At 46.4% G+C, this 27,992-nt stretch overlaps 13 protein-coding genes across 13 annotated transcripts; 6 read left to right on the plus strand and 7 right to left on the minus strand.

Moving 5' to 3' along the window:
• Nucleotides 1–265: 265 nt before the first annotated feature.
• On the plus strand, nt 266–1,194 carry I302_103201 (uncharacterized protein; the record flags this gene model as incomplete). Its single annotated transcript, XM_019188573.1, has 3 exons — nt 266–605; nt 760–907; nt 1,107–1,194. The coding sequence occupies 3 exons, from the start codon at nt 266–268 to the stop codon at nt 1,192–1,194; spliced, it is 576 nt and encodes a 191-aa protein (XP_019048135.1).
• A 452-nt stretch (nt 1,195–1,646) lies between these two features.
• Nucleotides 1,647–4,366, minus strand: I302_103202 (malate synthase A; the record flags this gene model as incomplete). Its single annotated transcript, XM_019188574.1, has 11 exons — nt 1,647–1,949; nt 2,020–2,083; nt 2,152–2,255; nt 2,325–2,529; nt 2,626–2,739; nt 2,878–3,228; nt 3,374–3,445; nt 3,512–3,575; nt 3,714–3,799; nt 3,893–3,987; nt 4,196–4,366. The coding sequence occupies 11 exons, from the start codon at nt 4,364–4,366 to the stop codon at nt 1,647–1,649; spliced, it is 1,629 nt and encodes a 542-aa protein (XP_019048136.1).
• Nucleotides 4,367–5,267: 901 nt separating this feature from the next.
• On the minus strand, nt 5,268–7,763 carry I302_103203 (uncharacterized protein; the record flags this gene model as incomplete). The annotated part of the gene is made up of 2 exons (XM_019188575.1): nt 5,268–6,314; nt 6,414–7,763. The coding sequence occupies 2 exons, from the start codon at nt 7,761–7,763 to the stop codon at nt 5,268–5,270; spliced, it is 2,397 nt and encodes a 798-aa protein (XP_019048137.1).
• Nucleotides 7,764–9,553: 1,790 nt separating this feature from the next.
• I302_103204 (vacuolar transporter chaperone 1) lies at nt 9,554–10,612 on the plus strand (the record flags this gene model as incomplete). Its single annotated transcript, XM_019188576.1, has 7 exons — nt 9,554–9,592; nt 9,810–9,859; nt 9,992–10,070; nt 10,181–10,217; nt 10,319–10,416; nt 10,480–10,504; nt 10,569–10,612. The coding sequence occupies 7 exons, from the start codon at nt 9,554–9,556 to the stop codon at nt 10,610–10,612; spliced, it is 372 nt and encodes a 123-aa protein (XP_019048138.1).
• Nucleotides 10,613–11,183: 571 nt separating this feature from the next.
• Nucleotides 11,184–12,285, plus strand: I302_103205 (uncharacterized protein; the record flags this gene model as incomplete). The annotated part of the gene is made up of 6 exons (XM_019188577.1): nt 11,184–11,196; nt 11,341–11,438; nt 11,647–11,710; nt 11,817–11,893; nt 12,030–12,080; nt 12,205–12,285. The coding sequence occupies 6 exons, from the start codon at nt 11,184–11,186 to the stop codon at nt 12,283–12,285; spliced, it is 384 nt and encodes a 127-aa protein (XP_019048139.1).
• A 276-nt stretch (nt 12,286–12,561) lies between these two features.
• On the minus strand, nt 12,562–13,701 carry I302_103206 (uncharacterized protein; the record flags this gene model as incomplete). The annotated part of the gene is made up of 4 exons (XM_019188578.1): nt 12,562–12,936; nt 13,047–13,186; nt 13,294–13,401; nt 13,464–13,701. The coding sequence occupies 4 exons, from the start codon at nt 13,699–13,701 to the stop codon at nt 12,562–12,564; spliced, it is 861 nt and encodes a 286-aa protein (XP_019048140.1).
• A 1,078-nt stretch (nt 13,702–14,779) lies between these two features.
• On the plus strand, nt 14,780–15,789 carry I302_103207 (uncharacterized protein; the record flags this gene model as incomplete). The annotated part of the gene is made up of 4 exons (XM_019188579.1): nt 14,780–14,849; nt 14,917–15,014; nt 15,115–15,256; nt 15,380–15,789. The coding sequence occupies 4 exons, from the start codon at nt 14,780–14,782 to the stop codon at nt 15,787–15,789; spliced, it is 720 nt and encodes a 239-aa protein (XP_019048141.1).
• Nucleotides 15,790–16,599: 810 nt separating this feature from the next.
• On the plus strand, nt 16,600–18,148 carry I302_103208 (uncharacterized protein; the record flags this gene model as incomplete). Its single annotated transcript, XM_019188580.1, has 2 exons — nt 16,600–17,883; nt 17,963–18,148. 2 exons carry the CDS (start codon nt 16,600–16,602, stop codon nt 18,146–18,148), a joined length of 1,470 nt encoding a protein of 489 aa, XP_019048142.1.
• Nucleotides 18,149–18,375: 227 nt separating this feature from the next.
• Nucleotides 18,376–20,828, minus strand: I302_103209 (uncharacterized protein; the record flags this gene model as incomplete). The annotated part of the gene is made up of 7 exons (XM_065869633.1): nt 18,376–18,703; nt 18,771–18,949; nt 19,004–19,352; nt 19,425–19,531; nt 19,601–20,082; nt 20,147–20,603; nt 20,679–20,828. The coding sequence occupies 7 exons, from the start codon at nt 20,826–20,828 to the stop codon at nt 18,376–18,378; spliced, it is 2,052 nt and encodes a 683-aa protein (XP_065725705.1).
• Nucleotides 20,829–21,689: 861 nt separating this feature from the next.
• Nucleotides 21,690–22,189, minus strand: I302_103210 (uncharacterized protein; the record flags this gene model as incomplete). Its single annotated transcript, XM_019188582.1, has 3 exons — nt 21,690–21,791; nt 21,856–21,984; nt 22,061–22,189. The coding sequence occupies 3 exons, from the start codon at nt 22,187–22,189 to the stop codon at nt 21,690–21,692; spliced, it is 360 nt and encodes a 119-aa protein (XP_019048144.1).
• Nucleotides 22,190–22,901: 712 nt separating this feature from the next.
• On the plus strand, nt 22,902–24,487 carry I302_103211 (uncharacterized protein; the record flags this gene model as incomplete). Its single annotated transcript, XM_019188583.1, has 6 exons — nt 22,902–23,147; nt 23,216–23,341; nt 23,420–23,542; nt 23,634–24,102; nt 24,177–24,262; nt 24,329–24,487. 6 exons carry the CDS (start codon nt 22,902–22,904, stop codon nt 24,485–24,487), a joined length of 1,209 nt encoding a protein of 402 aa, XP_019048145.1.
• A 364-nt stretch (nt 24,488–24,851) lies between these two features.
• I302_103212 (uncharacterized protein) lies at nt 24,852–25,444 on the minus strand (the record flags this gene model as incomplete). Its single annotated transcript, XM_019188584.1, has 2 exons — nt 24,852–24,935; nt 25,022–25,444. 2 exons carry the CDS (start codon nt 25,442–25,444, stop codon nt 24,852–24,854), a joined length of 507 nt encoding a protein of 168 aa, XP_019048146.1.
• A 1,177-nt stretch (nt 25,445–26,621) lies between these two features.
• On the minus strand, nt 26,622–27,712 carry I302_103213 (uncharacterized protein; the record flags this gene model as incomplete). The annotated part of the gene is made up of 2 exons (XM_019188585.1): nt 26,622–27,375; nt 27,477–27,712. 2 exons carry the CDS (start codon nt 27,710–27,712, stop codon nt 26,622–26,624), a joined length of 990 nt encoding a protein of 329 aa, XP_019048147.1.
• Nucleotides 27,713–27,992: the final 280 nt, after the last annotated feature.

A 27,992-nucleotide genomic window follows, 5' to 3' on the forward strand; every position in this document is an offset into this window, starting at 1 on the left:
TGTGTATTTACGTAACCAAGTTCAATTAGGTTCGCTGGATCTGAATCTGAAACGCAGGGGTCAGTTGGCCATGTGGTAGACACGCGTCTGACGCGTTGAACGCAGTTTGTTGATTCTACGCGTGAAGGTGAGAAGGATGGGGGAACATGGATATGAACATTGCGAGTGGACATGAATCGACGTGATTGAAGTATATGATTCATCTCGTCATTGTCCCCACCTCAACCTCTACAGGATCAATCCCCACATACATAGTCAACACCAGATGTCACACTACACCAAACCCAAACCGCGCCGCAACCCCCTCCCCGGCACAAGTTCCGCCCCATCCCCAGCTCAGAATAATCCCAACCAGATACATCCCTCCTCCTCGTCGTCAACAGCCAACCACCATCGCGGAGGATTAACAGAAGACCAGAGAGGAGAGATCAAAGAGGCCTTCGAACTTTTCGACGTAGATAAAGACGGGGCGATAGATTATCATGAACTGAAGGTATCGATGCGGGCGTTGGGGTTCGATATGAAGAAATCGGAGGTTATGAAGTTGCTTAAGGATTTTGGAGGGGAGGATGGGTTGATGGATTTTGGGGCTTTTGAGAGGATCAGTGGGTTTCGTGTTCGTCTTCGAATGAAGCAAGAGATATCATCATACCGATTTCGTCTACCTTCAGAACATACACTCCACTCTCTCTCAACCTGAGTCCGATATCCCATCTCCTCACTTCCAAATGACAGAAAGCTAACATACTCACACCACAGTGACAGACAAAATCCTCTCGCGTAATCCCGAAACAGAACTTCGACGTGCATTCGAGCTATTCGACGATGATCGCACGGGCCGAATCAGCCTGAAAAACTTGAAGAGGGTAGCTAGGGAATTGGGTGAGAATCTGGGTGAGGAGGAACTGTATGTTTTGTTCATTCTATCTATCCAATGGGCAATCCCAATGTACTGCTGATTAGCTGATATCTCTTGACTCTTGTCTTTGTCCATGGTCTGTTCATCCTCTTTCTCTCCGCAATATATACCGTATGCCAACAAACCCTCTCTTCAACCTCCTACAACTCATCATCGATCTGGTCAATATCTATACCTATACCACCAGACAAGCGATGATAGATGAGTTTGACCTGGATCAGGACGGGGAGATCAACCTTGATGAGTTCCTGGCTATAATGTTGGACGGGGAGTAGTGGGTTGAATACGAGTTTGGTTCTAGCAGCGCGTTTGGGCATGGGAGTGATTAGGATATCTGAGTGGTCAGGCAGGTGGAGGAGAATGGTATTGCCGCTCGACAGCGGGGAGCGTAGTAGACAGATCACCTCGATTCAGCTGGAGCGATAGGAGTATAACGATTCGACACGATTCTGTATGTATTCTTCCCTAATTTTGGATTTAACTATACCGTCGGTGGATATCAGTCATACGGCGAATACCAAATCCTCTAACACTGACAGCTCCTGAGGGTGCTTCGAGCTTGAAAGACTATTGCATAGACATAATGATACTTATACAAATTACTTTACTTGTTTCTTCTTTCCTCAACTCAATCAGACTGATCACCTATCTCAACATGTACTACGTACTAAATTACTAGACTAAGGATAACCTAACCACCACTCCCACCTCTTCTACCTAGGTCTGATTACAAATTACTCTTCTTACTTCCCCCTCCACCAACAGTTCCCACCCCCTCCAAATGAACCAACAAATCCGAAGTCAAGAAATCACTAGGCCACTCAGCCTTGACTTGCCCGCTCATGTACTCTGAGGCGATTTTGACGTGCGAAGGGTCGATCCCAGGTAACTTGGATACCTTTGATGATTCCTCTGAGAAGATGGTTTGGAGGTAACTTGGAGTGATGGTTTTGCCGGAGTCGGTCTTGGAGGAGTATTTCACCCATTGCCAGAGTTGGACTCGGGCTATCTCGGCGGTGGCGGCGTCTTCCTGTTGGGGGGTATGATAGGTTAGCATCTGTCTCGAACAGAGGAGACACGGCGGGTGAAAGATGACTTACCATCAGGTAATTGATTGGAACACATCCGTTTCCTGAGATCCAAGCTGCGCAGTAGGAGAGGGCACTGGAACCATCACCATAGCTGTCAGCACTCGTGCCCCACTATAGTCCTGATGAGGAGGGGGCACTCACGCAGATACATTATCCCTCACACCTTTCTCAGTAATCTTACCAGGAACAGACGGATCAGCAATTTGCTTATCCGTAACGGTAACATCTTCTCTTCTGATATGGTACTACATATCCCACAAGAATTAGCTATTTAAACCAAAAGACCTGAATTCCCGGCGATGATGCCCGCTCACCTGATTAGGCCCCTTCATATTTTCATTGAAGATATCCATAGCGATCTTGACCAAAGCAGGATGAGCCACCCAAGTACCATCATGACCAGCAGTGACTTCCCTCAACTTGTCCGCACGGACTTTTGCCATAGCTCGTTCGTTCGCATCGGCATCGTTCTTGATGGGGATCTGAGCTGACATTCCTCCCATTGCTGCTACCTTCCGTCTGTGGGAATGAACATGACTGATATCAGCATATTGCGCTTTCTCAATTGCTCTAAAAGTAGTATAGCTGTACAGGAATATAGACACTACGACTTACTTGTGACAGGTTTGAATCAATAACCTGACATAGGCATCCATGAATGGTACAGTCATAGATACCTCCGATCGATCAGGAAAGACACATTCCTTGTGAGCTCTTTGTTTCTTAATGCTACGGGTAAAAAGTATATGTAGTTCAGCTCAATCCCTTTAGCTCCTCCATCTCTCACGGCCCATCTTTGTGTACGAACACGTCTCACAGAATCGGACGACCTCATCTAATCTCGACAATGTCAGAGCTCGCACTCACAAACTAAAGATATAATCCCATCTCCCACAATTCAATCCCGAACTATGTTCCCTCAACTCATACAGTATCTCCTCCATCTGGAAAGCAGCGGGTAAAGTCTCGATAAGCACAGTACCTCGAATACATCCCTGCTTCAATCCCAAGTGAGAGGTAGACAAGGCGAAAACATCGTTCCATAATCTAGCTTCGAGGTGATGTTCCATCTTGGGCAAGTAGAAGTATGGTCCCGAGCCTCGTTTGAGAAGTTCAGCGGCGTTGTTGAAGAAGTAGAGACCGAAGTCGAAGAGGGAGCCGGAGATGGGTTTACCGTCGATTAGGAGACGGGGTTCAGGGAGATGCCATCCTCGAGGTCTGCATGACTTTTCTTCGTTAGTGGGAAACCCTTGTACACCAGGGCGTAAAGTATGACGTGTCCTCGAGGTGATCAAGTGAAATGATAAATGGGAACAGGAGATGATATGATTGACGAAAGAGAGGTAAAGACAGGGCCACTCACCTAACTAGCAGTACGGCGGGATTTTCGGAGAGTTTGTATTGTTTCCCACCAATCTCACAGTCGATTTGACGCCTATAGACACAGTAGTCAGCAGTCGACAAGAAGTTGAGAAGGATTGACCGACTGCCATGCACTTACCTGATAGCATCGTACAAGTTGACTTGGCCCAAAACCATGTTTGACCAGGTAGGAGAGTTTGAGTCTGATGTGCCAGAAGAAACGGGGCATTAGCCATGCCGAACCTCATACAATGAGTAGGATATGCGAATCTCAAACAGGCAGTATGAAATATAGCCCAGAGAGTCTAGACATGGAACGAGAAGAGGTTCGATCGACTCACCTTCGAAATCAGCCATGAAAGTCTTGGAGCCAGAGTTCAAAGCGTTGATTACCATCTTTCTATCGGTGGGACCGGTGATCTCGACTCTAAATGAAGAATGGACATTTAGCATCTGGCTATTGTATTGATGTATACATGTTGATGGTTAAGAGGAAGGATAATTCTGAGTGATAACTAACCTTCGATCTTCCAACCCTGGAGCAGGGGGAGCACATGACCATGAAGGTGAATCTCTTATATGTTGAGTCTCGGGCAGGAAGGTGAGGGGTTTGCCCTGAGTCGAAGAAGATATATCAGCTGCCTGGACATTAGGCGAGACAGTGAGTATAACATGCTGGACCATTTCGAAGTGTATTGCTACAAAGAGATTGTCTCTACAATCCAGCACAACGATACACCCATTCTGCGATATCCCAAGAATAAATATGCGATCCCCATCCTTCTCGTTTTGGTATTTCCTAGAGCAGAAGACAACAACTCACCTTGTCCAACTCCGCCTGGACCTTCTTCCTATTCTCCAACAACTCCAACCGTCTCCCATCGAACGTTCTATGAAGGATCGCCAAGAACTCCACAGCCTCTTTCGATAAGATGTGCTGAGCCTCGGAGGGGATGGGAGCGGTGAGGTGGATCTCTTTTGGGAATGATGTCATGTTGAATGTATGGGATGTTGCGATGTTGATGAATGTGTCTTTTGATATGCTGATGAAGATGTTACAGTAGTTAGCTACTGGGAGTGGAAATTGGATGATTACGATAAGCTGTTGATGAGACCCGTTGAGAGTCTTCTTACTTCTTATATACCTTTCTTCTGGTGAGGTAGAGAAGACACTTACGGAGATCCGATAGACCCGTCTGATGACTCGATGCCAGAGAAGGATGTTGGAAAATATCAGTTGAAAGAGTCAATGATTGTTGGAAATTGTTATCTCCTTGTAGCCTATGCGGTGTGAATGAGAATGGGGCTAAGATATACCCGGTGAGATAGGAGCTATACTCGGTTAAATCACATAACGTTATAGCCGACCAATCACATGCAGAGGACGGATTTAGTCGGATACGAGTACGATGCCGCTTGGACCGCATGTTGGAGGTATATTGAGAAAGTTGAATGATCATCCTCAGTCCAGTCCTGTCTTATGTTCATACCTCATGCCACCCGAACTGATGAGTGATGAGGGAAAGAATATCAGTATGAAGTATGAGAATGTATCTACATCTTTCATGCATATCCTGCTCCCTGCGCTCAGATGTGGTCGACCATAGGAATGTTCAGTTCAGCACATAAGGTAGTTCAATCATGTATGTAATGCTATATAACGATAATGTCCAATATACTCATACCGTACTATGCACTGTCCAAACCAGACCAAAGAAAATACGATCAAATGTCCATATACAGGGTATCATGATCCATCTCTGTCAATGTCCGTTTACCTCTCCATCCTCCCTGCTGGACTGACCCCTTCTCCTTGCCTCTCAACCTGATTGTCCAGCATGCCCCTCCATCGCACGATCGCAATAACTCCAGTACTAATCCCACTTGTTCTGAATCTACCCCCTCAGAGGTACAGGACTCTTGCTAGGACTAGGCGTCAACAATCCCCCATTGCCCAACCCCGCACCTTTCCCACTGACTCCCACTCCAACGGTCGAACTCAGGCTGGAGCTGACGCTCGTACCTCTATCTCTCTGTTGTCTCCTACTGACCCTTCTCATCTCCTCTACTTGTTCAGGCGTATGTGCGAGGGACGCAAAGATGGGTTGGAAGTCCGACTTTGAATGTTCTTCTTCATCTTCTTCTCCATTCTCTTCTTCGGTACCACCTTCAAGCTCCCTATTGATCTTGGAATCTCCAGTAACAGTGTCCCCTTGAACACTCCCAGTACTCGAGATCACACCATCATGATAATACACGTTGCCCCGTTCAGAATCCAACATCACTTTAATCACCGTACTCCCATTCCCATTTCTAGACCCAGAACCAAGCTCAGAAGGCATGCTTCCACTTCCACTCTCACTCCCATTGATCACAGACCCCTCATCTTGATTACTATTACTCGAATTACTATTCGAATTTTGCTTATCCGACTCCTCCTCTATCACCTCCCCATTGCCACTATCCACCGTAGAAGACAATTGCTGGACCTTCCTCTTCAATACGCTCGACTCGATACTCTGCCTTCTCCTCTCCCTATCCCGCTCACCCTCACCGTTCCCATTCGGATGACCCAGCCCAATAGGCATAGTGGACGATCCAATATCCATGGGATATCCCTGCTCCTCGGCATAACTGCTCTGTCGTCTATACGGACTAGGCGAGTGATACGAGTGGGAATGTGGATGTAACATTGGGGATGGATACATCCCCGGAGAAGGGTATGGGAAGAAACCACCCATTATGGGCGTGTTCCTTCCTGGACTGGGGGCGTAGGGCGAATTCGGTATAGGAGGAAGGGGCGATTGGGGGATATGCATTGGTATAGGCGAGGGGAGGGGTGGAAGCATTATACCTGAGTCTCGAAGGGCGGTCTCGCAGGTTGATAAGCGGGTTAGCGCGGTGGTGTACAGTTGTTGCATTTGAGCGAGACGGTTTTGGAGCTGAGCGTAGTGGCGCAAAACAAATTAGCAAGATTCCCAGCCATCAGTGTAGCGTGATGATCGTAGGATCATCTGCTCCGCCCAAAACCCAACACTCACCTCAGCTTCCCTTCTTCGCTCCTGTCCACCAGTCATCCCTTGTACAGACCCCTGACTCTCGCTCCTCGCATAACTAACCCTCCTAGACCTCTCGAGCTCTCCTCTAATCTTCTCCTCGCCCATCCTGGCCCTCACAGCCTCTTCCTTAGCTTTCGACTCCTCCGCTTTCGCCATTCCAATTTCCGCTCTGAGCTGGTCGATCGTCTCGTCCCGACTCTCCACTATCTCCCGCAATTGCGTGATATCAAGGTTGGGCAGAAGGGTAATAGATGATGTGCGGGTATGTCGATGTTTCACTCGTCTGCCCCCAGTCGTCATACTTGTCGTGGTAGTAACCAGGGAATTCCCATTAATGTGATTTTCGATGATCTCAGGCTGGTTCCTATCTGAAGAAGAAGTTTCTTCCATTGCAGCTGATGAGGGTGCAGCGACACCCAGACCATTGGAAGTCTTGTTCTTCCTTTTCTTCCTCTTGTTGGATGGAGTTTGGGCGGGTGGGAGATACCCTTCATCGGGGTATATCGAGAATCCTTCGAACTTCTTTTGGATGGGTGGTGCCACCTGCTCTCCTTCCTCGGGTTGATCGTTGGTACTACCATTATCGTCCGATACCTCTTCAAATCCCAGTCCGTTAACCCCGTTGAGTCTGGACGGTCCAGCAATAGGTGAAGAGGGTAAAGGAATCTCCCAGGGGTTTGAGGCGTTCACGTTGGTACATGCTTTAGGTACCATGATAGGGGGTGGTGGGCGATGTCTAGTGGGAGTAGCTAAAGCGGATTTGGTGGCTTGTTGTAGCTTGTTTGACGAGTTTATAGTAGGAGTGGTATTGGCGTTGGAAAGTGATCTTTTGGACTTAGTCGGTGTAGGAGAAGTGAGGATTTTAGAAGTGGTTGAAGATGGTGGAGCAGGAGAAGACTCGATGGAACTCCCACCAGTATCGGTCGGTGGTTTTAGGTGTGAATTCACTCTTTTCCTATTACTGTTATTGTCCTTCTTGTTCTTCTCCCTGCCTCTTTCCTTCACCGACCCGTTATTACCACCTTTCAAAGTCGATTCCTCTTTCTCATCCGTGGACTTTTCCTTCTCATCTTTCTCAGCCATCTTCATCAATTCCAATTCCCTTTTCCTCGATAATGCTTCTCTCCGTCTTCGGTGCCACTGATCGATCGGTGGTCTGACAAAGAAGTAGATCGCTCCGAGGATGAGGACTACCGTACAGACCAGTAATTGACCGCGCCATGATGCGAGGAACGTGATGGTTTGATGGGATAGGAAGGGAGATGGTGGAGGTGTGTAACGAGGGATGGGTGGTCGGTTCATATTGCCTGGTGCTCGACGGGGTTGAGACATTGCGTGGTGGTTGGAAGAAGGCGATGGAAGAAGAATGAGGGGGAAAGGTGAAACGAGTGTGGTGGTGATGCTTTGAGGTTGATCTACTTTGATGTGAGCATGAGTTGATGTTGGTGTTGATATAGCGAGATGTTCCGATGATAGAAGATGGTCTATGATGGGAAGAGGAGAGAAGAAAGAGGAGAGATGAATCAGCGTATGATCACGAGGATGTAACAATGTATATATATATATAGCAATGTCACCCAAAGGAAGGGTTCACTCTAAGCGAGACAGCCAACACTACAGTATGACAACGATGAAAGAAAGATCGACGATGGGAGGAAAGTAAGAAAGAGATCCGAAGACCGATGAGCCGAATAAAACAGAGACACACAGCTTATACGAATCAAGAGAGAAGGAAGGTATGGGTGTGATGATCTGATATGTATAGTAGGGTGGATGATGTCGTAAACGTAACATGCGTCACACAGCAAAGAGAGGTGAATGATCAAACGAGATTAAAGGAGGTCAAGTAGAGATGGGGGCAGTTGATAGTTAATATTTCAATGTGATTTACACATCATAAGGGGAAGAAGCAATTTGAAAGGTATTGTACATGTATGGATATGCACACCATCAAGTACGTGTAGGAGGAAGCAGATCAGATCAGAAGTACTCACTTTGAACGATGGTGGATTGTCCGTTTTGTCCGCAACTATTCCAAGTCCAGATTCACCTCGATCACAGTATGTATGATCAACTCTATCTGAAAGATCTTCCACGGGTTTCTTCTCTGTCGATGATGCCAATGATAGAAGGCATGTAGTTATTCAAATGAATGTGATGCAATACTATGCCCGTACCACTTTTCTTCCCTACGATGGATCTGACTGAATGGGGATTAGAAAGTATGATTCATGCCAAGTGAGGGTGTTTTTACGATTTGCTTGGTAGCTTGCCTTTTGGTTCTGTCGATGCTTGAGGAGCTGTCCTGCTGTCGGTGATTGTAGATTCCAATGCAATGCTATTTGGGTATATATGTAGTTAATGCTGTGTATCGATGGTGGATTTGGAGTGACAACAGAAAGGTTAAATGGGATAAACGTTGTCTTTTGTCCGGTCGGGGATTGCCGGATGAGGATGAAGTTGGGTGTGACGATGGATAGTATCGCTATAAGTTGTGTTGATTGTGCTGGATCTTTTGACCAGGAGAGAGAAGAACAAGGGGATGGATGGGAGATGGATGGGAGATTGGAATGCAGGGCGAGAATCAATTGATGTATTTGGTAGTGAGGTGACAGTGATGGTGACGATGACAGTCAATGCGCTACTACTGGTAACCTGAGTACAGTATAATGCATAATGCTTCTTTCGGCAATCACCGCCTACGAGTACAAGTACTACCAAGTCCTCATTACACCGTTGTAGTTGTACGCTGAATCGGGTAACCGAAAGTGCCACATCCCATTACTCATTACTCATTGTTTCCCTTAAAACGTGGTCAAGTCTAAGAAGGGCCGAGCGCACGTGCGATAATCTTGTATTCAGATTTGTTGATTCCCACTGCGTCATGGTAACATAGAGTAGAGTAGTACTACTATACAATCTTGTATCAAAATGTAGTAGAAGTATTTCTTCTCCTCATCACTCTACTTACCTTGAATGACATATATCCTCATAGCAGGTGCCAGATAATCATCAACAACAGATCGACTAAGGACATACATATCATATCATTCTTCCATCTCCAACGACTCGTCAAACTCTCCCCTTACCCATCTCTGCTCGTGTGATTAGTTTTCGTCAAAATGTCTACTCAGCCATTACTCCAACGGACCGCTAAGAAGGTATGTCACTGTTCAGCTCAAAGCAGCAGGAAAGAGTATGGGTTGTGTAGCTGATTCAAGGATATTTGCCTGTACCTCAACTCTATCGCTTATCTTGGCTATCGATCGATTTGTCAATATCACACACAACTTGCAAACCGAATACACTGGTCAACTAACGATATCACGTCCGGAATATCCTTCGATCCCCTCTCTGTATCAATCGTATCGATCATAGCGAATTGCCCTGCCTGTCCGAGTAGAACCCAAAGTATTCTTCGCGAATGAGTGAGTGATATGTTTCCCCCATTCAGTCTCACACCCTCCCTCACATATATACTCCGAGTACCATTTCTCTCTCTCTGACCTTAGGGGAGATCGAGATTCGAATTGCTGACCAACTGATCGTGGTCACATCAGACGAACATTCCTATCATGGCTCCATTTCGCAGTGGTGTTGGGTGGATTGGCAGTCGGTCTCTTGAACTTTGGTGATAAGGTGGGTCAATCGCAATTTTCTGTACTATACATACAAAATCACATTTATGACATCTATGCGAGTGCTGTATGCTCATCAACCATGCTGACAACTAATGCAACGATGTATAGGTCGGAAAGATCTCGGCTGCAATGTACACAGTAATCGGTAAGTCGATTCCCCTTCTCCCCCTCAGTCGTTCTCACATTTCACATAATTCTCCTACTTGCGACAATACTAACTCTGATCTTTCCGTTTCCGTGTAATAGCCATGGCAGTCATGCTCTACGCTTTGGTGATATATCAAATGCGAGCCCGATCAATTAGGCTTCGAACGGGTGCTCCGTACGATGATAGACTCGGTCCTGTGAGCTTATCTCATTTCTCATTCAAATTGAGAACGTATTAGCTGATCTCTCTTTTTGATTAGACCGTTCTATGTGTTTGTTTACTTGGTGAGTCATTGACATGATACGCTACGGTGGGGAAGGACTATCGTACTGATGCGTGATGTGATAGCCGCTATCGTCACCAACTTCATCCTCAAGGCGGTATACGAGTAGATGTACCTTTTGATTTGGCCGGTGTGTGGTACGGATAGGGTGCTGAGATGATTTGGAGTGTATTCGCTGTGACGCAGAATGGATGCTAAGGGGTGATGACAGATATCTCTCGTGTCGTGCAAGAGGAGGAAGGTGACATGCTATATACCAATACAGTACAGTATATCTGATACTGCTGCACTTCTTTCTTTGTTCCCTTTAGTAATATCTCATCTCCATAGATCTGTATGCATTGATAGTCTCTCGCTGTGAGCTTCTTGCCATGCACTTCAGTGGTGGTAGAGTGATAGCAAGGTTGGTGATACTCCTCAGTCAGTAGTACTATATGAAATCGTAATGGTGGAGTAGTGCGCAATGTCCGCTTATCCCATAGTGGTGCCACAACGTGGATCAGAGCGTGAAAGTGAGTAGTAGTGACGTGAGTGTGAGGTGAATTGCAGGAATGTGAATGTGAATGTGAATGTGTGAATAATCTCAAATTCAGCATAGACATCTTTCTTCCATTCGACTCCGTATCATCTTCCACTTGTCCCACTTCTATCTCATCCTCACATAGCCTCACTCTCGCAACATGTCCTGGCAATGTAAGTTGATCCATACTACACCAAGTCCCATCATCATTGATCGAAAGATATCCCCAGCAGTGGACTGAAATATCCCTTTCTTCTCTCTCACCTCTCGTCTCAGTCCAGACACCTCGCTGACATACCATCTTCCTAAATCTATAGCTTACGTAGATGATCACCTCGTCGCCACTGGTAAAGTGACGAAAGCTGCTATCATGGGTAAACAGGGTGGTGTATGGGCTGCGTCGAGTGGATATAATGTGAGTTGAGACTTTATCATTCTATGTCTGCCTCTCCCCCTATCCCTCATTAGGCCAATGGATTCTACCTTGATTCATAGGTTGAACAGGCTTCACAGTTCTGTCGGTCTATTCGTCTTTCATCGAACATGTTCAATCCCATCCTACATCGCACATTACACATAGATCTACCCCGAAAGCAAATTCAACTGACCACTACGTATTATAGCTCGCCCAAAACGAACAAGATGCCATCGTCAGAACAGCTTTCACGCAACCCGATCAAGTGAGAGGTGAGTGTCTCCCCTACATACAGCGAAGTGCCCCTGCTATCCTGCATTACCAATCACTCGCCCATCGTCTCATTTGGACTGTCACTCACTATTCACGTACTTTCAGCCAACGGAATCACCCTCAACGGATTCAAATTCATGACTCTCCGAGCGGATGCTGATGAGGTGATTGGACGAAAGGGGGTGAGTGGATTTTCCATCTTCTGGAACGGGTCTGTGGACACGAAGTGTTAGATGCTGGGACCATCATCCTATCTCTTCGGAGTGACCACTGTCCTTCTGTTTAAGTGGGATGGTGACTGACCATGTATATTTGCAGGACCGAGGAGTCTTCATCATCCCCACCAACCAAGCTATCCTCGTTGCTGAGGTGAGTTATCTTCCTGCTGCATTTAGAAACATGACGTCCCGTGCCATACATCACCAAACCATCAATTAACCAATCCACTCGCAGCCGAATGCTGAACACATACTAATCTTTGCAATCGTCGCAGTACGACGCACCTACCTCAGCAGGAGAGGCCAACGTGGTAGTTGCCAAACTTGCCGATTACCTGAAGTCTGTCAACTATTAATGCGTACTTGATCGAGGAGTTTTGAATTTGGAGTAGATAATGAATAATACGGGATGGATGAGATGTATTTAATGAGATTTTTCATCTTTCTGGCGTTTGAAGAGTTCACGCTCTGATACAGTTTAAAGACAAAAATTCAGGACGCTCGAAAGGAGATCACATGTAACAGAAGGGAACACGAGCAGCAATCCCACCATTGGGCCTGAGTAAGGCATCATCTACATCGTACAACGTACATACCTCTCACTCGAATCATGTTATTATCCAACATCATTTCTACTTCTGCCTATCCTTCTTCTCAATCTCGCCCTTCTGCAAAGCCAATAACCTCCTCGCCTTCCTATTCAACTTGACCTCTCCCTCTTCTGTCTTTTCGCTCTGCACCTTCCCGCTTGAGCTATCCTGCTTCTGTTCCGATATAAGCTGTTGGGCTTTCGCCTCCTTCCTCTCCTTCTTATTTGATCTTTTCCGCTTCCTTGATTCCTCATTGTTCTCTTCGGCCCTTTTCGTCGTTATCTTCGTACTGTCGACTTGTTCGCCCGAATCCATCTCCGCTAGGATCTCATCGACCACCTCTCGTGGATCTGCACCTGCGTCGGGAGGGTTGGTAGTTAGTCGAAGGGAGTATCGCTTAAGTGATCGTTTGTGTAACTGCGTTGTCAAGATTAGTATACTCAGAAAACTACGCTCAGACATAGACATATACCTTCATCCTGTTCGAGTGTGTTTGTGTGTGAGAGAGAGGGACACGGTTCACTCACTTTACTATCCAAATGCACATTGATCATCTGCTGATTCTTCAGTAATTTGTCTGGACATAGGACGCAGAGTTGTTCATGGGGGTTATGAGGGGATGGGTAGATTGGTTGGGTGAGTGCTGATTCGAGAGATATGGGGAATACTGCGTGCATCATATCGAGAGTTAATCCACCGTCATTCTTTTTCGAGCAGAGCGATATGACTGGTGAAGCTTATCGACAAGAGGCGTCGATGAGAAACTGGACTTACCTGACGAAGATGAGCTTGCATCATCATCATTCTCTTCTTCCTCCTCATCTTCTCCGTCCGACCCTGAGCCTGATCCGGATTCAAGACCTTCCATATCTACCTCGAGATCTACATTCATCAATAAGCAGATAAGCACTATATATCTACGAGAGGAAATATAGTATACTCACCTCCATCTTCCTCGTCCTCCTCCACATCTTCATCATCCTCCTCCTCCTCCTCGTCTTCCTCGTCATCATCACTATCACTCTCACTCTCGCTCCACCCCTCACTCTCACTCCCACTCCCACTGGCACTATCCACATCCTCCCCCATCTCCCTCATAGCCTCCTTGATCCGCGTGATCCCATCTTCGTCCTCCCTCGCTTTCTTCTTCATACGTCTCTCGGTGAGCTTGTATAATGGCATTGTCAGATGGTATCAACGTGTTTTTGAATTTGAGAGACTATCGTTCGATCGAGCTTGAGGATGCAGTAGGTTTGAGTATCTGTTGATGCGATGTATGCTGTTGGCTGTTCAACTAGACGTAGGTAGGTTCACCGTACCACTTCAATCTTGAAATTTCAGATAAAACATCAAAAATCGATCAGTACGTAACGCAATACCCATGTACAGAAGCGGTGATGGCCGCCTTCCCTTTTTACCTAGAATATTGCCAAGAACAGCCTAAAAAGGAAGGGACTGGGCATATCCATATGAGCAGCAGATGCATCGCATTGAAGTCTGCCATTCGAGTTTGAGCATATCGACTCCCAATATATCTGAGTGAGATGAGCTGCTGCGGCATTGTAAACTGCGTGTAGAGTGTATGGCGAGGTATACCAGCTCCGTGACGGCTGAAACTGTTTTTTTTTTTTTTATTGATTTGTCTGAACCGGGAGCATAATCTAGTCTGTCAAAGACTTCAACCTGATTGTAATGACGTCTTCGATACAAACATCATCCTCTTGCTCCATCATGACTGCAAAAGCCACAGCACCAATCAACTTGATCACCTGCTCTTTGCATCAAAGAGTGGAAGGATATCACTTGTCGCTGCTTTCGGGAAATATCTCGCAAGAATCACCAGAAAAGCAGAACGGTGCCTGAATATCTCGGTTTAAAGGTATGACGTATTGTTTGCACCGCTCGTAGTCTACGATTAGTTGCGAGAACTACGGGATGAGGTGAGATGCGGTGTAATTGACATGTTCAAGTGGGTGGCCAAGAGAATGTCCCACAAGCTGCATATATAAGGAGGAGGATGCATGGAGAAGAGCGAGAAGTACTTTTCCTTCCTTTATTCAGTCTTACAAGAAGTATAGGATAAGCTGTAAGTCGCAGTGCACCGCTTCTTGTTTCGGAGTTGCTAGTAGAACTGATATTTGCCGCCCTCCAGAATATATAAGAGCATCACTCCTCATCGTAATTGAACATCCTCTTTTCTCTTGTATATCACACCGACATCATCTGTACGACACATTACACATAACTCATATAACTCGAGATGGCAGCTGGAATCCAGTGCGGTTCGTTCTTCCTTTTCGCCGCGTTCGCTCTGCTGTTGGTAGCTACACGTGAGTTACCCTTCAATCTCAACCTCCGGTTATATACTTGGCTAACCATCTTTCGATATGGATTCAGTCTCAGCTCCAGTGTTTAGGCAACTATCTTTCCTCGATGTACGAACTGGAAGTCAACATCTGGCATTTGGTGTATTCGGGTATTGCACGAATGTCAATGTGAGTGCTTCTTCTTCTGCTTCAACTTCTACATGATCATAGACGGCCTCAGCTTCCTAGTCTGTCCCGAAATGCTAATGCCATCGGATCACGTTTATAGGGAAATGGTAACCACGGCTGTTCATCTCGACAGCTAGGCTATGATATCGCCTCTGTCTCTGGCTCAGTTAGCGACTTCACCTATGTCAACGAGAATCTTGAACACGTCACGAAAGCTCTGGTCCTCCATCCTATCGCTGCAGGTGAGTCAAGTCGCACCTCTGTACCCCTTCCTACCCCCAAACTTTCATTCCATGTTCAACCATCACCCATCCTCCAACCTGCCCGTCAATTGCGTTTAAGCTGACGCTCCGTTCCACACCCAGGTCTCACATTCATAGCATTCATCGTAGCCTTCTTCTCAGACCACCTAGGCTTCCTCTTCGCCGCTCTCATAGCCTTTCTGGCCTTCCTCGTATCACTCGCAGCGATGGTCATAGATTTCGTAATGTTCGGTATAATCCGCCACGAAATCAACGACAACACATCCTCAACCGCCTCTTTCGATAATGCTATCTGGCTCACCCTCGCTGCTACCATCATCTTATTCTTCTCGACTTTCGTAGTCTGCTTCGAAACCTGTACACAGCGACGACGACGATCCAAGGACAGGGGTTATAGCGAGCCGTACGCTGGTAATGGCGGGTATGTAGGGAACCAAGCTCCGATGATGGCTCAGAATGGGGGGTATACCGCGGCGCCTAAGAGACATTTCTGGCAGAGGAAGAGGTATTAGAGGTCTGAGATTGGACGGTGGCTTGATGCCCATATAATCGAACCTATTGTCTATAGTTCATAGTCATAGATACACGTCAGACACATGTAGCGATTAACAGTCCATGTTGGTGTATACCAGATAAACCGAGATGGATCTTTTATCCGGAATGACAGAGTAGGCCATCTCACTTTCGGAAGCATGCCTTATCCGCGTGAAAAATCATTTTCTCCCATACCCAGATTTTAACCCATATCCTATACAGCCATATTGACGGAGCGCTTTTATCTTAAATGGCCATATTTAGATGGCCTCGGACAAGGGGTAATTCCACAACGCTGAGAGAGAGAAACTGCTGTGCTTACGCAACGGATCGGTTGGCTGCTCGTAGTCAAGTCAACGATGAAGTACAACGAACGATCAACATCGTCCTTGTTGATTTACCTTCCCTTTCACCTTATCGTAAATCCACTAACCACTGAGGATCAAAACCTCAATCCAGATTATTCTCTCTTCTCATTTCACTCATCAACTTTTGCAGTCAGGGGGACACCTTGCACTGAGCATCGTTCATGTAAGACCCACCCGAGGCCATTTCACAAGATGCATTGGCTCTGTGCACTGATCATACTGCCACCAGTCGGCGAATGCGCATAAGTCTGGAACGCATTGTTCGTGGGAAGAACACGAACCTCTTTTTTTTGCATTTCTAATTTGGATTGGTCTGATTGTACGATGAATGCAAAGATGATCGTTACTCGATGTTCCATGAATGTAAATCAAGGCAATATCATTTGTCACAGTAGAACCATTTTCAACTAGAATTTCAAGATGCCGAACCCACACTCCGCTTCACCGCACATCGCACTTCACAACGATGTCCGCGCACCTATTCATCCTTACACCCCTCCCTGCTTCGAGATTGACGATCTTGATCAGCTCGGACCCGTCCATACCCTCATCCTCCACCACTACCAATATGTCGACCCAATCACTCTCCTTCGCGTATCGAGAAAACACTACAACGCACTCATTCCACTCGTCTACCGGAAGGTCCTGCTTGACTCGCGCATGGTAGACAAATTCTTCTATGGGATGCTGGACACCAAAAGCGACCGCTTCACAAGGGGTGAAGGGAAACTACATGCAATTAAGCAAATCAAGATCTTACAAATATTCGATACCAAATCTGCGTTGGTCTTCTTAGAAGAATGTAAGAAGTTCGGTAGAGCGAGATCTCCCTTGAAAGGTGTCTCCCCCTTTGAGAATGTCATTCATCTTCGGATCGATCAGAGCGTTCTCAAAGGATATATGATCGCTCAGCTGGGGATGGGATCGGAAGATTTCGATTCATACTATTCAGAACGGTCTGGTCCTGCCTTTGCAGCGTTTGAAGATGATAAAGATGATTCGATCCCCAATGGTCCTTTTGTCAATACCATAATCAAGTATGTTGGGAACATCAAGACTTTCTGTATAGACTATGGATACGGATATGATTGGGAGCATACCCCCCTCGGTGGCGAGGTTGCGAAAATCAGTTCTCATCTCTTACGTTCCCTTATCAAGAAATCACCTCATCTCAAGACGATCGTCGTGCATGCGGATACGAAGGATATACACGAGTACTGTAAATTAGATTTCTTCAATTTACCCGAAGACCTGCGTAACAGCATAAAGGTACAATTCCAATTGATAGAGTTTGAAGAGAAGGATGAAGCAGGTCGTAACGTCTTGAAATGGAAGATGTACGATGTTTGGAGGTTGTACGATGATTTGTGGATGTTCAACACCAAAAGACAACAATTTAGTTTTATGATGAAGCATTTCACAAGGGAAACGATCATGAGGAATCTGAAGAAGGCTGAGAAGATGCAGGATCAAATCCCGTACAGGAATCTCCTCACGGACTTTGGGAGGGTCGCTGAATATACGGAAAGGAGGGTAAAGAGGTTTGAAGACTTTAGGAAGTGTTGGAAGTTCCCTTCTGCCTCTGATGCGGGTCGTGGTGAGGATGATCTTTCGTGTGGATGTGGTGAAGGGATGTTTCACAGAGAAGCTGCGGACAATCACTGGAGGTGGAAGAAGCCTAAATGGGCTAGACCAAGTTTCACGGTAAGTACTTGTCTCACATGTTGCACTTTTACCAGTAAATTGTATTGGTTAATATATACTGATGTGGAACTCTCGTTAGGTGCCAGAACAGGTGAATGATTTACATGATTCGGATTCCGATTCCGGATCGGATTTGGAAGGATGGGCTCATGAGATGGGAGGGTGGGATGGGGCGGAAGAGTTTGAGGGTTCAAGTGACGAGGATGATTTGGATGGTCATTCTTACACCAGTGATATTAACGATGAGCTGAGATTTCGATTTTAAGCAGTTTGAGGGCTAGAGGTGTTGTAGATCAACATCAACATCGCTGGACTTTTTATGCTATTGTGTGTGACTTGACTGAAATCGTGCTGTACCGCACATCAATTGTATACATAGTTTTACAACCTGTTGCGTTAAATCATCCTAATTGCTACACCCGAACCCATAATCCTGATGATCTTCACAAATCAGATTACACTTGGCTTCCCCACTCCTTCATCATTCTCCGCCTAGGTATCATGGTCCAGCTCACCCAGACTATCCAGCACGATCTTTCCAACAGACCAATAAGACCTCTTCTCGAAGATCCCTTTAATCCAATCTAACATCTGATCCGAGTCTGACAGCCCCAGCGTATCCAGCGGATCGTTGTTCCCCGATAAAACCTGTTGATAAGCTATCAGAACAGCTTTGAAAGAGTATATCGCAATCCACGGCGCTTCCATCGTGACGTCTTGGGTTTTGTCAAGGTAGAGCAGGAACCACCGTAAGTGATGGTCTACCGTGGCTGCTACGCTGGATGAGGAGAATGTTATGGCTGAATTACTGAGACGTGCACTGTATTGACCGGTGATGCAAGTCAGTATGATATCGTGAACGAGGGATGGTGTATGTGGACACTTACACTGCAGCTAGAGCGGCTTCCAGGTTGATCTCGACCACTCCGTTCGTATGAGATGGCGACCATAGCAGTAGATCTATCATGGCTATATGCCAGGTAGCTTTCATCAGAATGAACAACGGTGAAGTATCATCTTCTTTCTGAATGATCGATTCGAAGGCGACCAGTGATGCGTACAGCGTCTATATTCTCGGTCTTATCAGCATACTATCATGCCTATATAGGCTTTCACTCACCTCGAACCTTTCGATTGGCACTTTACCCGTAACAGTTGACCAACCCGACATCTCCCTTACACCACTAAGCATATATAGTATCAGGGCCAAACACCCATACGTATCCAGACATGACACCTTCTCCGCCGCGTCTGGACTAAGGCAGATCCTTATGGCGTTCAGATATCTAGTAGGATTCTGCATCTGATCGTTTACCAATCCGTAGAATGCCCATTCCGCGGCTGAGTCGACAGTCCAAGCTGCTTCGGGACACGGCAAGTCCAACTTGATCTCGAGATGGGATATACCCCGTGGGACGGATAGAGTGTGATACCATAATGTGTCGAGATGGTATGCTGCGTAGAGGGTACTACGATAGTTGTACGCTATGGCGTTAATATCTGTGGTTGCTGATGATGTATGATAGAGGATTTGAGCTTACCGCTTATGGCTCTCAGCCTTGATAAACTGTCTCCATAACGCGTTGAGATCTCCCTTATCCACCTGTTGAGGGGGATATGGATCGCCCAATCCACCGACTCGAGCCAGCTATCAGATTCCACCCTGAGTTAGCTCGTCCAGGATGGCAACGGGGTGATCGATCAAAACGTCACTCACCTCAGTCAACCTATGATGAAATCTCAATCCCCAGGAACTCTCCGAGCCCCTCGCGAAGCACAGCGCGTGAACCTCCAACATCAGATACGCCTGAATCATGAACAGCTTCAATCCACCCCTACTATCATCCTCGTTCTGCTCCACCGCATCCAGCAACCTTAGACTCCTATAGAAGCAGTATTTCGCCAATTTATGTCCGCTTTCCTCAACCGCCTCGGTAGGTGAAGAAGGGGTGGGCTGGATGAACTGCAAGCTGACGCATAACATCGCCATCAACAGGTACTCTGGTGTGGTTGCTATCTGGAAGGTCGGCTGATGGATGAAGGGGAAGAATCCAGCTATCTTCTCGAAGTAGAGGGATATACCCCTTTCGATCGTAGATTGCGATAGTAATATCTCGGTGTTGAATGATGTGGGAGGGGATGGGCGGGGGCCGACGGTACTTGGTCGACGATCGTATGTGAAGTCTGGGGATAGACCACCTAGAATTGTTCTTTATGGTCAGATCGGTTATCACAGAGGACAGCATGATGACAGATAGCTTACTTAGATTGATACCACTGTTGGCTGCATTTGCCGTCGCTTCTGATAACCTGGAAGTCAAGAGCGACTCTATATCGAAAGAGGGCGGAACTTGATACGCCTTTTCCGAGTTTGGCTTCTCAACGTGCCCTGAAGTGCTCGCGCTGAAGCCAGATTCTAGTGTGTTGAAGTCAAAGCTGAACGGCTGCGCGGGATGATGAAATCCCCCGTTGAAGTCATCGCTACTGGCCGATGGTAGAGGTACGTTGCTGTGGGTTATGGGTGTCGGGGTGATTTCTATATTGACATTACTACTGGACTTCTTGGACGGTAGGGGACTAGGAGCGAATTCGGGATGCTGTTTCCTTATGTGTCTTCTGCGCAGGTCACTCCGTGCGAAGACCTTGTTACAATGGGTACAGGCGTACTTGACCTCCTCGTCGGGTTTACGATGTCGATGTGCATGTCGTTTGAGGTTCTCCTAAATGCGTTCTTCGAATCAGCCTCGGAACCTCTGCGCCCGTATGACTTCAGCTGCAGTTGGATGCATACTCACATGTCTGGTGAACCTCCTCAAACAGACTGTACACTGAAAGGGATGTAGCGGTGTGGGTGGTTGAGGTGATATCTGAGCCTGAGCAGCTATGGGTGATACCTGCTGCTGTTGTTGTTGGATGGGTGACAGGCTTGAGCTTGCTTCAGCCATGGTGCAAAGGACCTATCGAGTGTTGCAGCGGTGTTCTGTACCTGTACGATGCGATAGGATCACGATAATAACGATGGGAGGAGCTGCAAATACATACATACTGGGTGTGGACTTATCCTGATCTATCGAGGTGTGTCCTATCATGTTGTCCACTTTGCATTTCACCCAACGCCGCTATCTTGGTATCTTGGTAAATCCGAATAACTAGACCCAATTGGGTTATGGACCCTTATGTTGTCCTCCCGAGTTCCCATAAGTCAGATGATTTAACTCTAAAAAACTCCTCCCGGTGTAGCTCGGTCCGAGTTACCTCTTATCTCATTCGCCCTGAATACCCTGAATCCTTCTGTCCATGACGGTGTGCTTATCGCATTGCTGCCTGCCGATGGATTGCGAGCATTTGCAGGACTTCTGAGGTAACACTCGTGATTTGAACTGTAGATTTAGGGGTGGGAAGGGTGGAAATACAGTCTGATGTTGCGTACCTCTCAAACGATATAACCGATAATATTGCGACAATATCAACAGACTTTGGTGCATGTACATATCAAATTCCTGAAGGGCACGCAATATGAGAGGTCTTACTGTATAGGCAAGACGTATTTCGACATAACCTCACTCAAACATAGGGAGTGCTGGGCTCTATCTGACTTTCAACATTTTGATCATGGGCCAGAGATGCTGAAAACGATGATGTATAGGTGCTATCAGTTCTCTCAATGGGTACCTGAGCGTCACAAGGGGTCTCAGTCAATAAGCAGTCGAACGAAATGGACTGCCGAGATATGAATACGTGTGATTTCAGTTTTATGCATGTGGAATGTATGTACAAGACTTCTCAACTACCCCTACTCAGACTAATTAAGCTTGAGCGATAGCTTCGATCTCAATGACAACTTCATCACCACCTGGGAGTTTGCCGACTTGCATGCATGATCTGGGAGGGGGTTTGTCACCGAAGAACTGGATTGGTTGGTTGTCAGTTGGACGTCTCAGGCAATAGTAGATGCTATGGTGCAGTACTCACTTTGATGTAGACTTCGTTCATGGCGTTGAAGTCGTTCATGTCCTTAAGCCATACGTTGACCTTGACGAACTTCTCGGGACCGGATCCACCGATGGCGGCAACCTTGGCCAAGTTGGTCAAAGAGGTTTGCTATAGAGCGAAACATGTACTCGTATCAGTATAACGAGCCCTAGAGTGACAAATATGAATGGCGGGATTAACTCACAGTAGCAGTCTTGATGTCACCCTTAGCGGTCTGACCAGCAAGGAAGATGATAGGTCCGGAAGCCTTGATGGCAGGGACGTTCCATGGCTTAGGGGGGAACTCGTCGTTTTGTAATCGTTCGATGGACATTTTGTTTAAGTGGTTTTTGCTTGGGCTGATTGATAAAGACAAGAGACAAGTAGACGTTGAGAACTTTGTTGATGAAAGAACAAGAACGTTCTACATCTTGTGGTAATGCATGATATATATACCTTGAAGAAGATTATGTGGACCTACCGATAAAATGGGTATTCGGGAGAGCACCTTCGGATGTTGGGAGGACAATCGAGGAGCTCCTCCCTAAATGAGGACAATAGGGGAAATAACGTAAGGCGTCACGAGACGATAAGAGACCGACTGTAACCTTTGGGATTTTGGCCCGAGTCCGGTTATGTTATCGAGACCTCGCGTGTTTGTCTACTTTAGTTAGTGACGCATAGGTTGTCAAGCCTTTATACCCTCCACCAGTCATGGGCCAAGTGACTTTATCGGTCATCCGCGAACACGAAGTGGCATTCATCACACCGACATATAGATAAACATGCATGATAGATGGAGTCCCGAGATACCTAGAGCTCCACATGGAAGTACATCGACAACGCAAGCCATCATTCTCACGGCTATTCGTATCTATCAAGTCCACCAGTACAGTATACCACGGTGCTCATGTGATATGTCTCTTGGCGATGTCGACGTGCATGGTATATAAGAAATACGAAGGAATGTCGTAAACTCCGCATTACACCTCTTCCCACATCCCGATAAGCTATATCGCCCAACACAACAGAACTAGATCTACACAATGGTCAAATCAGAACCTTTCAACCCTCCTTCAGCCAACGCTCCCGGTAAACCCCAAATCGCAGATTGGGTCCCCCCACCAGCCACGAAGGAGACACACAACTTTGCGAAGCTCACTTCCCTCGATTTGTCCTTGCTTGACTCTGATGATCCTGCTGTGGTACAGGACTTGATCGAGCAAGTTAAGAGGGCGATAAGGGAAGATGGGTTCTTGTTCTTGGAGAACTACGGTGTATCACTTGAACAGGTGAGCGAAGCTTCTATATTCATTATGGAAGAATTGTCGGATCTAACGATTGTAATATGAAATAAAAGCTGCAAAGACAATTCTCCATCGCCAATCACTTGCACACTCACTTATCTGATGAGGATAAGGAACGACTCTTGTTCCATCCCGATACGGGTCTTTGGGCCGGGTACAAACACCCATACGGCTTCAGCGTGAGTATTTTGCCACTTCTTCTGTTATATACAGGGATCCTATAAGCTGACTGTGTATATATCCTTTCATCCCAATAGAGACACAGAGGAGCATGGGACGGTATTGAGCAGTTCAATTGGTACAAGAAACAATGGGAGAACTGGGACCTCGTACCTAAATGTGTGCTACCATTCATGGATGAGATCGAGGCTTTCTCCAACGTGAGTCGACCTCCGTTTACCTTACCCTATTCCTGGTCGAGGGTCTCAACGTATTACGAGGGATGATCACTGATTCGATGGATATGAACAGTACCTAAGTTACTCAGTCAACAAACGACTCCTCACCCTCTTCTCGCGAGTCCTCGAGCTCCCCTACGACGACTGGTTATTCGATAACGTCCAATCCAAAGGTTCTCCTTCGGGTGAAGGATACTTCCGACACGCCATCTTCAGACCAGTCGATGAAAATACTGATAAATCCTCCAGGGGAGTGAGGATGCAAGGTCACACAGATTACGGTACCACCACTTTACTCTTCTCGGTCCCCATCTCCTGTCTTCAAATCTACGGTAAAGACGAGGAATGGCATTATGTACCGTACCAGCCCGGTGCGTTGGTGATTAATATCGGAGAGTTGCTTGAGATCCTTTCGGGGGGTCATTTCAAGGCTACATTGCATAAGGTCAATCGACCTCCAGCCGATCAGATGACTTTTGAGAGGCTGTCGATTGTACAGTTTAATTCTGGTATTGGGGATTTGAGATTACAGCCTATCAAAGGTGAGTCCTCTAGGCTCCATCCATCTCACGTATACTGGAGAGTATGTGCTGATGGTGAACCTTGCTGTACGCAGAATCTGGCTTGATCCAACGAGAAGGTACATTAGACTATCAAGGTGTATACCACGAGTTCAAGAGACTCGTCGATGCCGGTCTTCCCGTGAGTTACACCTCGTTGCGACTTTTCCAGAAGAGAGCGGAAGCTGATAGAAATGCACACTTGTAGATCCCCACCAACGGTCAATGGCGAGAGATCCAGATCTCCCAGACCGTCGATCCGACCGATACGGAGCGAAACAAGGTTGGAAAAGATTTCGAGATCATCAATGGGAAAGTCTACCAGGTCAGAGAATTCCATGGTGTTAGGACTGTTCTTCCTGTATAAGTGTATTCTCAGGTCGTGCTTGATCCCCTCTGAGGGAAGGTTGTAGGTATTCTAGGTAATGAGTTGTCCAAGAGATGTTTTGTCCTTTGGTCTTATGCAGTCATTGTGTATTCTGTTCGACGTGCAGCATGTGGCAATTGCTTGGCAGACTTTTAGACTGCACACGACAGCGCTACATGGCATGAAATGCATGGTACAATTTACTCTACAACGGGTACTAACAAATACGAACTAATGAAGTGTAGATACAACTCAACGCAAACTACGTGGTCATAGTGATTTCGAAAGATGATTTGATCGGTTTACTGTATCTACTCCTTCCTGCAACCTAAAGTATCATCTTCTTACCCCTTCTACTTCCTGCTCAACCGAGGAGCAGTACCGCGATCGATATCTGCAAAGTCCCTTTCACTGAAGGTTTCATCATTGATCGAGATGATAGGGTCCTCTGCAGGAGGAAGGGTTTAGATGAAAACAGAACCCATAGCATCAACAAAACCATCTCTTGTGTATTTCATACGGTGACAAACTTACGTTACGATTCGCCGTGACACAAACACCATTTGCAGCTCCCCTCAGGTCGTTCCCGGAACGATGATGAGGGACCGCATGGACCGTCTTACCTTCCTCGCCATACTCAGCATCGTAGTACTTCATCTCAATATCCCTGTTTTTTAGCTCGACAGTTTTGACCTTGAGTTTTTCTATCTCGCATTGCTGCTCGTAATTCGCTCTTCTCAAGATCCGATTGGTTCGTTCAAGATGGGTGTAAGCTTTCTCTTTTCGGAGAAGTTCGGCCTGCAGTTGTGAGGACGTTCTTTTGGAGGTGTTCTTTTCGAAGACTTCGGTCGATGCCGGTGGAGAGGCTGTGGGCTTCGTCTCGATAGCGGATGTTCTCTTTGATTGTCTGGGTGGGGTAGTCGTGGTAGACTGGAGAGAGATAAAGTCTGTGAGCATTACTGTCGAAGTACGACATATATAGAATTATACATACTTGTTTTCTTTCAATTGCACAGGCCGTATTTATAGCTTGATCTGAAGGTTCGGACAGGTGATCTCGCTTGGTGGACTTCCAGGATCGGTGGTTGATTCGCAAGCGTATTCGAACCGGTTTGACAAACTCAGACTCCGATTCACGTGAATGTGGAGGTGAGCTTGCCTTGGTGGGGTATCAATGGTGAACAACCATCTTGGTCTTAGGGGTTGAAGAGAAACTAATAACGGTTTTAGCGCATGTGACACCTACAGTAGATCATGACGAGAGAAGAGAAAAGAGCGGGACTAACCTGTATTATAATCAGTTATGTTCTCTTCGGTCGAGATCTCGAAGTCGAGCGGTTAGAAGTTGTGGTGTTGAGTTAGTAGAAGGTAGTGATGTTTTGTCAATGATGTTAGCATGGATCGAGTCGGGAGTGTTTCGTATCGGATATCGTTGGATCGTTAGTTTTGATAGCAGACGATCGATACTGGGACTGGAGGTATATGTTTTAGTTGATATTTGTTGAATAAATTCAAATTCAGGATACGGGATAACATTCCACCCTTTATATACCTTTCTCAAAAAGATCAAAAGTTTAGTCACCAACATTAATTTGTTCTTGGTCGTACCGTAGGTTGGTGCCTGACAGCTGATTGATCGACATGACGTGGCTGTTTCAGATTTACAACAACTAATGCTTTCTTGTGCACTCGTACTGTATCGTAGAAGAGGCGACGCGAGCGGATGATGTCATTCTCAGCTGGAATGTGCGCAGCCTCGACAAGCTATCGATCATTGAAAGCGAGTCGAGTGAGACATCCTTTTTGAGGACCTGTGCGGTGACTAACTGACTGTACCAGTATATTATGATCGAGGTTTCTTCCCTTTTAGTTGACTTGGCACTGCTCTCCAAGAATGGGATGTACAATATACAACACGGGCAGTCAAGGATGTGCCAAGCTACTGTACCCATTGTTCCGTCGGCACAAATGGACAAGTCATCACAAGTCACATATCATAGAAATCACCTCAAACATATTCCACCGACTATCATCTTACCACTTACAATACAGGTTCTCAATCGAGGGAAATCAGACATAGACATCTAACGCTGTACATTCTAGTTCATATATCCCCAGTATCATCCTACCTAGCTCACTTCAACTTACAGCCACAGTCTCTATCCCTAATCTCCAACCTTTCCTTAAGAGTGTGGAACAGCTCAACGTCCTCCTCTCCAAGACCTTCGTGCAGACTTTCGATCGAAGATGGTAGCCACGGTGAATGTGGAATAGAGTATCGTACAGGTATATAATCGATATCGTACTGTTCGCAAAGTGACTCGAAGTGATCCCACACTTCTTCAATCATAGCCGATTTGCTTGAGTCCTTGTTGGTGATCGTTGAGTCCTCAACATACAAGATGAGATCTGCATTATTGGTGATTCGATTGAGCTTCGATTGTACGTGTTGAAGCTTGGATGATTGGAGATGCACAATGATATGTTTGACGCAATCGAAATTTGCGAATTCCAGAAGCAAATTCTTCATACCTCGCTCCAAAGCCCAATCTTCGCTATCCCCATCATCAGTTTCATCATCTTCTCCCCAACCGTCCTTCGACCAATCGTCCGGCCAGTCGATACAGATGGTATGAGGCTCCCTTCCAGCGAAGATAATGTCCAGTAATTCGTCGATTCTATGATATGATATATCGGATGGATCCCATCCTTCCCTTTCATATACAAATACCTCGGCTAGAAGATGCACGATCTTCTTGCCTAGATGGAGCTGTTGGATATTGGGGAAAATATTTCTTTTAAGCAAATATGGGTTGTCGTCGCAGCATCCTCCATCGCAGAAATGGGTATCGCAGATGAATTGGACAGCACCGGATGGATTGGTGAAGCTGAGGAAACGAGTATGTGTCAAAGCGGTATCCTTCAGATCAGGTAGATCCTCATCCCAATATTCCTTGTTTCGGCTTCCTCCTCTTGCTCTATTAGATACCAATCTTCGAGTTCTATGTTGACTCCCCCAGTGATTGAATCGTAGTTGTTTCCGGTAATAGTGAGCCTTTCGTATATCTTGGGGATAAGTTCGTCATATACTTCACGACAAGTTTGAATGAGTGTGATAGGAACTTCTTTCTTGAGAATATCGAAGATGTGGTAATGGACTGGATGGAGCTTTTGGAAGTCTGCTGGGATGATATCGAAGTTGTGGGAGGCTGTGTCGGACGACATGTCGATGTGTGTGGGGTGGTGAGGATGGTAGGTTTCTGGTATGATGGATAAGGAAGATCGTCAGAAAGGTACGGCGGGGTCGATGGGAAAGAACTTCCTCGGTCGATGTAGGGCAGCCACTATGTACCATTAGATGGGGCAAAGCGGGATATCAGCCATGCATGTAGATGATGCCTAAGCATCTCGTTGATATTGAGAAAATTGATTTCTTGCTCACTTTATAACCCTCGGTGCACCGAGGAGAAGAATTGTCGGTATCTCGTCAGCTCAGATTGGCGGA

This window comes from Kwoniella bestiolae, chromosome 2 (assembly GCF_000512585.2).
Source record: "Kwoniella bestiolae CBS 10118 chromosome 2, complete sequence".
Taxonomy (NCBI): Eukaryota; Fungi; Basidiomycota; class Tremellomycetes; order Tremellales; family Cryptococcaceae; genus Kwoniella; species Kwoniella bestiolae.